At 40.1% G+C, this 13,088-nt stretch overlaps 1 protein-coding gene across 3 annotated transcripts in view; it reads left to right on the forward strand.

Annotated features, from left to right (window-relative positions):
- Window positions 1-4,128: 4,128 nt before the first annotated feature.
- Window positions 4,129-13,088, forward strand: part of FANCM (DEAD/DEAH box RNA helicase family protein) — a 318,538-nt gene continuing 309,578 nt past the window's right edge. For 2 of the 3 annotated variants that reach the window (XM_089428297.1, XM_089428299.1), the window contains exons 1-2: window positions 4,129-4,251; window positions 5,832-6,071. In XM_089428297.1, the coding sequence (XP_089284423.1) occupies window positions 5,985-6,071 (87 nt within the window). In that variant the 5' untranslated portion in view covers window positions 4,129-4,251; window positions 5,832-5,984. The remainder of the gene's footprint in view (window positions 4,252-5,831; window positions 6,072-13,088) is intronic. The other variant, XM_089428298.1, reaches the window with a different exon arrangement.

Consider the following 13,088-nt stretch of genomic DNA (forward strand, 5'->3'; position numbering starts at 1 on the left):
TGGGCAACACATATTTTAATGAACTTTGACCTGCTTCGAACGACAGAGGGAACAATGGAGGAGACCACGTGGAGGAGTGTGTTAGGGATGCAGTCCATACTACCACTGAGGGAGGGATATATTCAACTAGTGCGAAAGAGAGGGAAGGTCTCGACATAATAGTTGAGTCAACCCATACGTTGACTCCTTCCCAGTGGTTTAAATAGTCCTCCAGGTCATCGTACTTATCGAGCGACATTTTGTGATTTAGGTTATAAAATGATGGGAGTGAATAGAGAGGTTCATAACTGGGGCATTCGGTTTTCGTGAAATGAAGAACCCAGGCTTATATATATATATATATATATATATCTATATTAGGCTAGTTTGGTATTATTGATCAAAATGAAACATTATAGGTTTAGATCTTTTGGTTTTCCCCTAGGAAACCCGATATGAAATATAGAAACAAGTTCGATTCATAAAAAGATTAAACAAAATATCTTATAATACTTCTCTAAATAGCCAAGTTTGCGTTTATCTTAAAAACTAGAGAAGAACACATAATGGTAGCCAACAACAAGCCTATATTGCATTTAAAAACTCCTAGGATGCAAAAACATCATAACGAAGGCCATGATTAACCATTTGAAGAGTCCACCCATGTCAAAGCTAGAAAATGTTCATCTTCATCGTTGCTACGAAAATCAAAATTGGCTAGTTTATTGGATAACACTAAAACTTTGTTGTCCAATTTCTTGAATTGCTGTTGCAAGGCTTCTATGATTTTTTCCCCCTCTTGGCCTTGATTTCTCCCAACCAGAACTTTGTCCATTATGATATTTATCTCCCAACACAAGTTCATGGTTTGCATATATTGAGTTTGTTTGGAGCAAGTATTTCTCGTATCAAGAATCCACCACCTCACATTCTCCTCCACTTCCATATTTATCAAAAACCTACATCCGATCCAAGCCTCTTGTTTTGTAGAATCTGTATCTTCCTGAGTAGACGAAGAGGTAAACTCCTGATAATGACTTGTTGAAGCCTCTACATTGGCCTAGACACATGTGTGAGGAGGTGTATTTCTTCTACTTCGACTTTGACCAAAATGAGATTGTTTGTGCCGAGGCATGACAAAGATAAAGGAAAGGGAGGGAAGATGAACTAAGGTGTTGGCTATTAGAGAGAACAACAACGAACACAAAGAGGCAGGTGAGTTGATCCTCAAGAATGAAGAGAAGGTGAAGCATAGGGAGGTTTGGAACCAAAATTTAGAGGTGAGCAGGAGAGGCAGAAGGGGAAAGAATGAAAGAATCATAAACAAGATAAAATGAAAAAACAGAGGAAGTGGGGTGAATAAAAGATGCTTGAACCTTTTGTAATTGTAGAGAAAAAGACACAAACAATAGGAAATCTAGAGAAACATAGGGCAACTTACTCAAAAAAGAACCATGGGAGGACGCTGGTATTGGTTGCTAACTTTTTGTGCACTCCTTGCCATGAGTGTCTCAAAACCTCCATTCTTAATGAAAAAAGACACCCACTTTTGAAAAAATGATGTGTCAAAGGTGGGATGGATCATCTCATTAAACATGGAGTGGTTGATATGACCAAACTTACCAACATGCGATGGCCTCTTAGCATGTGTGGATTTAAACTAATACATATTTCCTTATTCCATGAGTAACAGAGGTGGCAAAATCATTGTGTGGAGGATCATTGCTAGTGTCTTCCTCGATTGACACCTGACGTGGGGGAACGTAAATTTAATTTTACCTTAAACTTGACTTGTATTTTTTATTTTTTAATTTTATTTTTGTGTCTAGAGGCACTGATAATTAGGTTGGACTTGTACTTGCGTGACATAAGGTTGTAACACTATAATCTCTAGGTACACTGCACACCACCCAAGTATGGCACACATGCTAGGTGAGGTTTGAACTAATGGCATGACAATGAGTGTCTTAAAAATACACTGTATTGCCAACTTATCTATATCCCTTGGGGTGACTTATATTATTTTTAACTTCAAATGTATTTTTTCTTTAATTTTTTAATCTAATGTTAGGTGATAACATCTTCCCATACCAAGACAATAAGACAATGAAAGAAAGAAATTTGATATATATTTAATTTAAAATTTTCTATATAAAATAAAAGTAGAGATCCAATTTATACAAAATAAAATTACCACAAATATAATATTTAAAAAGAAATATTACAACCCTTTATTTTATCTTAACTTAAATATGTTTTAAATTCCACAAATATAATATTTACAAAGATATATTGCTACTTTTTATTTTATCTTAACCTAAATCTACGTTAAATTAATATAGATCCATCTTAATTTTAGATCTACAAAGAGTTTAGGGAGATCAAATCTTTCTTTAAAAATGTAAACTTGTATTTTTAATTTATTGTATTTTGACAAATGTTAAACATTACATCTCCCTTATATTCCACTTGAGAGTACCTCTAGACACAATAAACATTACAACTCTCCTATACTAAATTGGAGAATATCTCTTGATATAATAATTTTTTTTTTTCTTCTGAATACGACTAATTCTATTATCATACAAAACAGAGATACATATAGAGTACACTGGGCAAGGCTATGAAGATTTGCCTATCAGCTTTTTTCTTGCCCTGATTACAGTTCCAAAATTGAGCAAAATAAAAAATTGGAATTTGATACTCGGCCACTGAAGACACATAGACTCTGAACAGACACCAGGACCATGGACTGACCCAGACAAAGACAGACAGACACATGAACAATTACATCCGACACATTGACATAGATGCCACTTGGCAGAATCATAAATAGAAAACCCAAGAAATGCTGCTGAGGTTACCGGGAGCGGGCTCATTCTTCATCGGTGGTGTGAGGCACCTCTTCTACTCGGCACCCGAAACGGAGAGAATCATCAGAGTCGGAGAGAGGGATGACCGCGCCAGAGGTCCCTTCCAGTGCTGGCCTACTCGGACCAGCAAGCGCTGAAGGACCGGCAGCAGGGACGCAATCCAAACTGAACTCTCGTCCAGGGGCCATACGACTAATTCCAGCCCCAACCGGAAGGCACGCGATGGGGGAATCCTCTCTACTGTAGCGTTGCCCATCCGGTAGAGGCTCTGCCCCTCGCACAGGATGGCTTGCTGCCATAATTGTCTCTGCCTCCGCGCTTTGAGAGACTCCAGGCTCAATCATAATGGAAATTACCAGAGTGGAATTGGCTTGAGGGCAAGGGAGCCTATACCTGAGCATGGGAGGCTCCGTTTGACCCTCCTCTGAACTAGTGCTTCTACCAACACGGACACCACCAACCTCATTGCTTCCCTGGAACCTCTGAGGCACAAACGTGACTTCAATGGAGGAGGAAGGCGAATTGTAGCCTTGCCGTTGCGTGGAGGCCCTACCTCTGGTTCCCCCTCGCCTGCTACCCATGCGCGGCCTCTCCCTCTGCATTTCTAGCTTTTCCAAATACACCCTCACGCAGGCACCCGGAGCTCCTTCAGCGCTAAGGACAAACACAGTCTCAACAACGTTGCAGGGCGTGCTTGTCCCTTGCCCTGAAACTGGCAGGATGCTCTTCGAATTCTCGCCTTTTTTCTCCTCTGAGCGCAGCAAGGCATCAACGTAATGCCGGCCCATATTCCTCTGTGGAGCAAACCTTGTCCCATTAAATTTCTCCATTGCACCATTAGCCAAGCAACTCGCGCGAGCTGAGAAGACAGGCATTAATGCCTTTGATTGTCGGGCTGCATGCGGGATGATATCCCGCCTCACCTGGTACCCTTTGTCATCACGGGCTTGCCACCTGCCCACGTGACCACTTACGCAATCAACACTGCACCCGCATCCGGGATCTCTTGATATAATAATTAAAAATAACATTTTATGAGATTTAATTTTCTCACCACATTTAGTATTGTAATAGGGAGTATTGAAAAAATGGTTAATGATTTTTCAAAACAAAGTATTTAAAAGAATAGTTATTAATTATTCGGAATTTAGTTAATGCTCAATCAGATTTAGCACGAAACTAAAGGAATACAAGTTTGTTTGTTTGTGTTTTTTTTTTTTCAATACAAAAGGAAAAAGGGGGAAGTTTGATACAAATATTAGAATATGAAAATCGAATTTGACATAAAATGGGCGGGGGAGAGAACAACGGAGCTTTTCGTTAATTTGTTGCGCAGAGAAACAAAACAGTGATTGTAACGGAGCGGCGGGGCAGACAGAGAGATCGAGATTGCCAATGGGTAAATTCATCAACCACTTGGCACTCTATCTGTATGCAATTTTTTTATTTCCAGCATTCGTGTTTTACAAGCTATTCATTCCGTCAAAGCTAAGCCCTGATTTTATTCTTCCGAATTATAATCAGAGGCATTTGAATACAATGCAGTATAGTTTGGCAGGCCTCATAGGGTTCAAAATTGCCTCATAGGGTTCAAACTAATTTGAAAAAATGTCAGAATAAATCATTTGCGTCCAGTGCCTTTGATCCTTCTCTCCCTTCTGCCAGTCCAATATGATATAAAATATACTCTGCAAGGAGTTTAATACATCCATCCAGTTCCAAGCAACAACAAAATGTATCCTCACAAAATAAAGAAGACAGCAAGTGAACTTCCGAGAAGGTTTTTTCAATCACATGCATTACTGTTTTCGACTGCCAGTGAATAGAATCTGTAGTCTGCCTCCTAATCTCTCATACAAGCTGGAGTTCGAACAGAGACAACAAAACGTATCAGAAGATTAAAAATCTTGCTTTAAACTTTACTCCGTTCTCCAAATGCTTAAAACAGACCCACTTGCCTTGCAACCACCGTCCTGATTCTGTCTTCCATGAACGCGGATTACAAGCTGATCACTTGCTCTTTTTAGGGCAGCACCCTCAATTTAAACATTGTGACACTGTTTTTTATTCTCAAATTCGACGTCGGCTCCACTGAAACTAAACTCGTTGGATTCCAACAATTTTGCGTCGTTCTTTTTATTTTGAGAGTATGATAGCTGTAAACATGTTTGTACAGAAACTCCATCAAGTGCTAGGTGGTTATGGGAGGCGCTTCTGCTATTGAGAAAGCCTTTTCGTGCCGTAATTTCTTTTCTGGGAATGATTTCCTTGAACCCCTCACCCACTTTCTAACTTTGTTTTGTTATAGACAACAACTTTTGATCAAAATCCCCAGCCACTAATCAAGATCTCCCACTGATACAAATGTAGTGCTTTCATGGGACTGCTTTTGCATATAGATATTGCTTGTCCGCAATCTATAGCTATGCAAGAATAATGTAAGATGTAGCCAAATCATCTGTATCCTGACTTGAGTATATATATTTATTGAAATAGCAAATACTGTCTTCACTGAAAATGCTTTTTGGCCTTTTGCTGTTGTTTGCATATCGAGCCTTCAATGACCCTTCATTACTTTTTGCATTTTTAATGGTTTTACTTGAAAACTAAGGCACATGCTTACCCTTGTCTGAACTGCACCGTATGCATATGTTGGAACTGCACCGTGTTAGACACGTAAAAGTTCTTAGCTAATTAACTATGATTAATTTACTGTCACTTTTGTCTGGTTTTATCTCAGCTGTAATAAATTAACGTGTAGTTTTTGTTGCTAGTTTGTTACACCCCTATATCTTGAAAACATTTTTTTTTTCTAGTTTCTTACACTCGATAAGCTTCTTTTCTCATTGTTAAAGTCATGCTATCAGTACACTGTTTTTTAAGAATTGTATGCTTGCAACAATAATTTTCTCTGAGGTATTTGAGTGCTGATTTTGAAATTTCTAACTCTTAAAACTAATTTGTTGTTATTTTTCCAAGGAAGGTGAGAATTAAGGATGTCTAGCAGAATGGCAAGGACAGATGCTCCAGATGTTAGAAAAGTACCTGAGAAGATAGTTCTACAAAGTATTGTACAACAATGAAGGAAGAGCAATTCAGAATTGGTCAGTTCTCCAATTTGAGGATTAGTTGATGCTAATTGATGGGATTCTATGCAGCGAAATTGTAAAAGAACAAGCACAATCTCCATCAATGGCTCCAGGTTCCAATACTGATGATGTGAGCTATCTATATTAAGGCTTCTACTAAAGTTTGCTCAAGTTCTTAGTTCAAGCATATGCACTGTATCAAGAGGGTGTTGTAATTCTGTTTGTAAATAGGATTCTGTCTGTCGTTATATTGGTCTAACAAAGCTCGAGAATAGAATATACATACTGTTTAAAAATGGTAGGCTGCCTTCTTAATTGGACGGTGCCAATGAAAGTGGTGCTTCATCTCCTCCCAAAATGATGGTGCTCTTCTGGTTTCTTGATCACATTAATTCTTACCAATTAATAGTCCATTGTAATTGATAATACTAAATAGTAATTTATTAATTAGAAAATGAAACTTTTGCTGCTTGCAAACATGAAAATCACAGAATGCTGAGCTGCATGGTGTTTCATTGTCTCTGTGACAACTCAACCTCATTGCAATAAAGGAAAAATCTTCAGTGTTCAACCCACTGAAAATTTATGAGTTTTGGTCATTCTGGCAACAATGTCTTAATCTTTTTCCCATTTCAAGTCCTAAAAGAGCACCCAAGGACGACGACTTCCTCTGTCTCACTCATTATTGAGAGACTCGCAGCCACATATTGGATTTATAATTTATCTTGAATATTCAATAAACTCATCCCCTAGTCATGAATGAAGTTACAGATGGGGAACATTACAGAGGGAGAACTCAAAGTCTCATGTATTTCATGATATCTACTGCTTTAAGTAATCAACTACTATCCGTTTTTGCCATGGCCTCCATAAAGTTCATATACACCTCTTTAACCACGTTCATCAAGTAAGTTTTCCTCAGTAGCAAATATCTGATCAAGCTCAGTGTTGAAAGGACATTAACAAATATCAGTATGAACTTTTTAGTTTTTGATCTACCCCTTTTGTGATAATAATATGTGGTATAGCTCTTAAGGTAGTTCGTTTTAACCTTTCCTTATTCAGGACTGTGTCATCTTCCATTACTCCATTTGCGATAATTTATTTTCTTTCTATACATGGACCAGAAGTGCCTAGCTTTTTTATCAGTGAAGTACCGGAATTTAAGAGACAAATTTTATAGCGTCCACCCATGTCAAACATTGTTAGGCTGATCACTTCCTTCTTTTTGTCGATCTTGGTGGTAGATGACTACAAGCAATGTCCAAAGCCCCATGCAACATCAATTCACATCAAATTCCAGATTTGTGAGACCCCGTTCTCCTAGTTTTGTAGCTAGGAGATTGGCTTCCACTAGGGTCTTAAGGAAGCTCGACTCACAACATAGTTCAAGTTTCAACTACTCACCCTTTCATCCTCTCGAATGTTAAAGATTTGCAATGGATCTGAAATGTTAATTGCTTCAAACTTTCCATTAAAATTTAAAATTTTACAAAGGTTGAAGAAGTGAAATGAATCACCTTGATCATTGGCATTCCAAGGCAACTCTATAACAAAGGAGAGCCTTGTTTGATGAAGGGCAGTGACAGAAGAAGAGGGCTTGAAGGGGCAATTTGCTTGAAGATGGGAGAATGAAGGAGTGATTGAGCTTGTCCATGCATGAGCAAAAGATTGTCCGTGAGCCAAAGCAATCTATTGATATTGCTAGTGAGTAAGAATGGATCACAATCTGAGTTGAAAGTGCATAGCTCACCCTTTGTAACAATTTATTGAGCAGAATCATGTCCCCATCAAATGTTAGTTTTCCCATTTGAGTTTCTCAGGTATATTATCTGTCTTTGGTGCAATCAATTTCTTTGTGGTTGTTATGATGGGTTTTGCTATGTTATGTAATTAATGATCACATATGACATCGTTATGATTAAGTTGCAGGATTGCTGGTTGTAATATTGTATGTTGGAATTGTAGCTACAGCAAGTGAGCTTGCTTTGTTCCCTTGGGACTTTCATCACAGCCCCATTGCTTCAATCAATTGATTGCCAGGTTATATAATTGTCAAGCTACAACACAAACAAAACCACCATTTTATGGCTTCCATTATTCGATTGGGTCACTGGCCAGTGTCTTTGTAGAATTTTGTGCATTACCATATTCCTTTGGCCAGGTTGCCTCATAACTTCAAATGATTGTTGTTAATTTTTGATTAACATGTTCTTTGCTTAGGATAGTTACTTCAATGTTCTACATCAGCCCATATATCAATTCATTTTATTTCCATTAGCAATCAAGTACTTCATTATCACATTGACAGTAACTGAAGAAATAACATAAATGATAAATGAGGAAGACAAGCGAAGAAGATAGAACACAAGGATATGGCTCAAGCCAGGGAAAAACCCCAAGATGGGGAAACCCTTGATCAAATCTTCTTATTATTAGTATCAAGTGTTCAGCAGAGAAAGAGTACAAGAATTTAGAGTCAAAATTGACTTGCCAATTTGGAGATCCAATATCACTGCCCTTAGACAAATTGTGCCCACATAAGCTGATGACATACTGTTGTAGAAGCTTGATCTGGATAGGGTTACATTCAGACCATCACTGTCTCACTTAGCAGCAATAAAACGCCTCCTATTAACTGCTCCAATCTCTTTGTTCCTATGTCCAAACACCTATCATCCTTTGCTGCCCTTCAAGTCCTTTTTCAACACTGATGTAGGCCTTGGAATACTTCACACGGCACACTACATCAATCTCTACATCAATCTGCTTGCAACAGCAAAGATAACCGACCTTCTAGTCATGGAAGGAATGCTCTCACACGTCAACGTTGAGATAAATAAGCCACACCTTCAGCTATCCTTAATGCTGTTCTAAATAAGGATGCTCTATCTGTTGTTTGGATTGAATCACAGTCGTGAATGATAGATCCAAGTCTTATGATGAATGCTGTAACATTATAGACAACATAGTATATGGACAACAAGAAGTATGGTGCAACAGTATGGACAACAAGATGTATGGACAACAAGATGCATGGTGCATCAGTATGGACAGCAAGAAGTATGGTGCAGCAGTGAGACAACAATGCTACATGGTGCTGCAATGACAAGCAATGGGACAACAAAGGCAACTTGGTGCAGTATGGTGCAGCATGTGGTACAACAATGGGACAACGATGGTCAATGGCATATAGTGCACAATGGGACAACAATGGTACAATGGTACAACATGGGACAACTAGTATTTATTGCAGCAAATTCATGTTGCTGTTATGGTATGGCAAAGCACAACGGGACAACCATGACATTGTGCAACAGTGGCACAATGGGACAGCCATGACATAGTGCAGCAGTGGCACAACGGGATAGTCATGACATAGTGCAGCAGTGGCACAACGGGATAGCCATGACATTGTGCAGCAGTGGCACAATGGGACAACAAGCATGGTGCAACACGATGAGGTGCAGCATGATGACGAGATGCAGCACAATGATAGGTGAAGGAGTCACCTTGGAGAATCAGTTGAAGCAACATGTCTTCAACTGATCTCATGTATCATCTTGTTAGAGATGATCTATGCTCTTATCTAGATAAGTCAAAGTGTTGACCTTTGTTGTAAATGTATTATCTCTCTCTATCTCTGCCGAACTGTTGAAGAACATATAAGAAGAATTAATCAAGGGTTTCCCCACATTGGGGTTTGTCCCTGGCTAGCACCACATCTTGTGTCCTCTTGTCTTGGCTTGTCTTCTGCGATTTATATTTATGTTCTATTTGCAGTTTACTTTAATGCTGATGTAATTGCTAATCTGGAAAAGATATTGAGCTAACTGTGAAAATTGAAATAAATTGCTCTAGCATAGAACATACCTAAACTTAACATGGTATCGGAGCTGAGGTGAAGACAAAGCCCAAGCAAGAGTGAAAAAGGAATCGCTGAAGACAGTTGGGAAAGGACAAAAGGATCAATGGATTCCTCATCCCTCTTCAAATTCACCAAGGGTAAAGTCGAAGCAGAGTATATTATCAGAATTGTGCAGCGGAAGCTTCTGATGGCCTACTTATAGATCACTTCAATGGGAAGTCCAGATCTCAGGGTGAAAGATGCCTTGCTTACAATAAGTTCGGCCATTATGCGAAAGAGTGTCCAAATGGCAGGGACACATCTCTTGATGAAGATAACAATCACTCCAGGGACATCTTCAATGATCGAAGGAATGACAGATAATGCAGGTAATCAAGGAAATGACCGACTCTTCAAAGAAAGCAAGGAACCCTAGGTATGAAGAATCAAATGTTGTTTTTGATAAGATAAAGAAGCGTTATCTTGTATTGGCCCTCTCCTTCAAATTTTGTGGGAATCTGGCTTATTGATTATAGTGCTTCAAGGCACTTCATCGGATAGAAGGGTGCTCTCTCGAATTTGGTAAGAAACAATCGTGGGATTATACTTGGAGTCAATGCCACCTATCCCGGAAAGGGTGTAGGAAATGTTACCCCTCAATTGAATGAGGGTAACTCGATTCATTTACAAAATCTCTTTTATGTACCTAATCGCAAGAAGAACCTGGTGTCCATTTCGGCAATGGAAGTCAAAGGTTTCAGGGTGGCATTCATTGATGGAAAGGTACGTGTTTGAAAATAGAATTTTCAAAGATGCTTTTACTCATGGGTTCAGGGTTGGCAATTTGTACCAAGTTGCAGGATGGTCCATTGGGGACCATGTTAGTTGACACATCTCATCTATAGCACTGGAGGTCTACTTATTGTGGGGCCCTACTCGATGTGAGTCAGATGGTGACTGGGATGCATGAATTCAAAAAGAGCATGAAGGTACATGTCTGAGATGTACCGAAGGAAAATCTCACAAGGGGACCATTCCCCTCATGTAGTAGGTCCACAGGCTTGGAACAACCCGAGGGGTTTGAGATTCATCGAGAATCTCATGTATGCAGGTGGAAGAAAGCCCTCTATGGCTTGAAGCAAAACACCCCACGCATAGTATGAGAGGATTGATAACTGTCTGATGAAGCTGAGATTCACTAGGAGTGAAGCCGATCCAAATCATTGCTCAAAGGTTGTGGATGAGAGACCTCTCATACCGGCACCTTTTGAGGATGACATATTTTTGACAGGTGCAGACCCTCTCATTTGCAAAAGTAAGAGGGAGTTGGATTCCGGATTGGGAATGGTGAACTGCAAGCCCGTGACTACCTCGATGGAGCTTAACTTTCAGAAGTTATGTGGCAGTGATGCTGGACCAAATTTGGGAAACGCCTCTGAGTTTCATAAACTCATTCGCGTTGATGTTCTTGATGAACTTCCGTCCAGACATATGATTTGCAGTTAGCATGATGAGCTCATATATGGTTGAGCCTCACTGGATTGGTGCTAAGAATCTTTTGAGATATCTTTAGGGCACAATCTCTCATGGATTGAGATATACTGTTAGAAATATGAAGCTGCATGATTGTTTGAATGCTGACTAGGCAGGCAGTGTGGAGGATCGCAAGAGCACTTTCGAGTGTTGGTTCTCTTTGGGTTCTGTTTCGATATCCAGGATGAGCAGGAAGCAGAAGTCGGTTGCTATAAGCACCGTTGAGCCCGAATACATAGCTACGAGTATGACCTCGTGTGAAGCTGCCTGGTTGTGGAAGCTCTCGAGTGAGTTGTTTGTACACATGATGGATACCATCGTGATCTTCTGTGTTAACCAGGGAGGGATTCGATTGTTGAGGAATCCTGTATTCTATGATTGCTCCAGCAGATAGACATCAGATGCTACCTTATCAGGGATATGGTAAGTCGATGAGCGAGGAGGCTCCATTGCATTGAGATTGATGTACAGGTCGCAGACATTTTGTCTAAATCCCCGGGGAAAGGTCAAATTTGTGACTTTCCCGAATGACTTAGAGTCGTTGAGAGACCTTATAAGGGTCCTGCATGTTACATGCATTGAGCTCTGGGAGCTCTTGAGGGGGCTTGGGGTACTTAGTGGAGCAACACACGACCATAGGGCGACTCACCCTCCCCTAATGGTGTGCTGTGTACAGGGTGAATGGCTCAGCCTTCCTTGTGATACCCCGAGGCGACTTTGGGACATGACGATTAGTTCTCCTGTTGAGGCATCCTACCCATGCAGTCTGGGACTCATGGGAAGTACCTCTCATCTGATCAATGAGCAGGGAAATGGGGTTAGGGACCATAGTAGTATTATCGATGGACGCATCGTTGTATCTACTGTACTCCCTATGCTAGGATGACCTCCATTGATCTGGGATCAATGAAACTGATCTGGGATCAGTATGAGTGGTTTGAGACACTCTCTTGTGATATTGATCTGGGATCAATAAAACTGACTTCGGGTCAGTAAGAGTGATATGACACACTCTCTTCATATGGAACTGACTTCAGGTCAATAGAGAATGGTATGAGACATTCTCGATCAATTCTTCTTCTTCATGGTTCAGCAGAGCAAAGCAGAGCAGTGCAGGGCACTGATGGCAGAGATAGTACAGTTGGACATATGGATCAGCGGATGGAGTTCTCCCTAGTTGAGAGGGAGTGTTAAAATTGGCAACTAAGGCCAAACTCCATGTGGGTCATCTTAGTAATGGCAACTGATATTTTTCTTGGATCCCTCTCATCGAGAGGTGTAGGATTGATCTAAAGATCATCCGATTCTGATAAGTATTCATGGAGATATGAATTTATTTGTGTTATGGGACAATTCGTCAAGGTCGGCCAGCAACTAAATTGCCCCCACTTGTGCTCCATGTTTTGGTATAAATACAAGTGCTTTGCAAGTCATTTGTACACACACCTCTCTTGAGATTTCTTCTTCTCCACTTGTTTTGGGTTTTAGTGGAAAGAAGAATCTCTAAGGGATAAACATTGTCCTAGAGGATGCCCTAAACGCAGTCCTAGATGATGCCCTAGCAGCTCTACGCATGACCTAGATCTAGGACGTTGTCATATTGTGAAGAAAACAACCCTAACCTCTACACTGTCAAGGAAGACAACCCTCACCTAATACATTGTCCCAAGGGTGACCCTAACCGCAGTTATGGAGATGCCCTAAATACGCAGCCATGGAAATGAAGGCAGAAACCCTAGCCGTAGGTCTAAGGAGAAGAGATTTTCT

Source organism: Pinus tabuliformis, chromosome 4_2 (assembly GCF_031772625.1).
Source record: "Pinus tabuliformis cultivar Carrire ecotype Pingquan chromosome 4_2, CPIR1, whole genome shotgun sequence".
Taxonomy (NCBI): Eukaryota; Viridiplantae; Streptophyta; class Pinopsida; order Pinales; family Pinaceae; genus Pinus; species Pinus tabuliformis.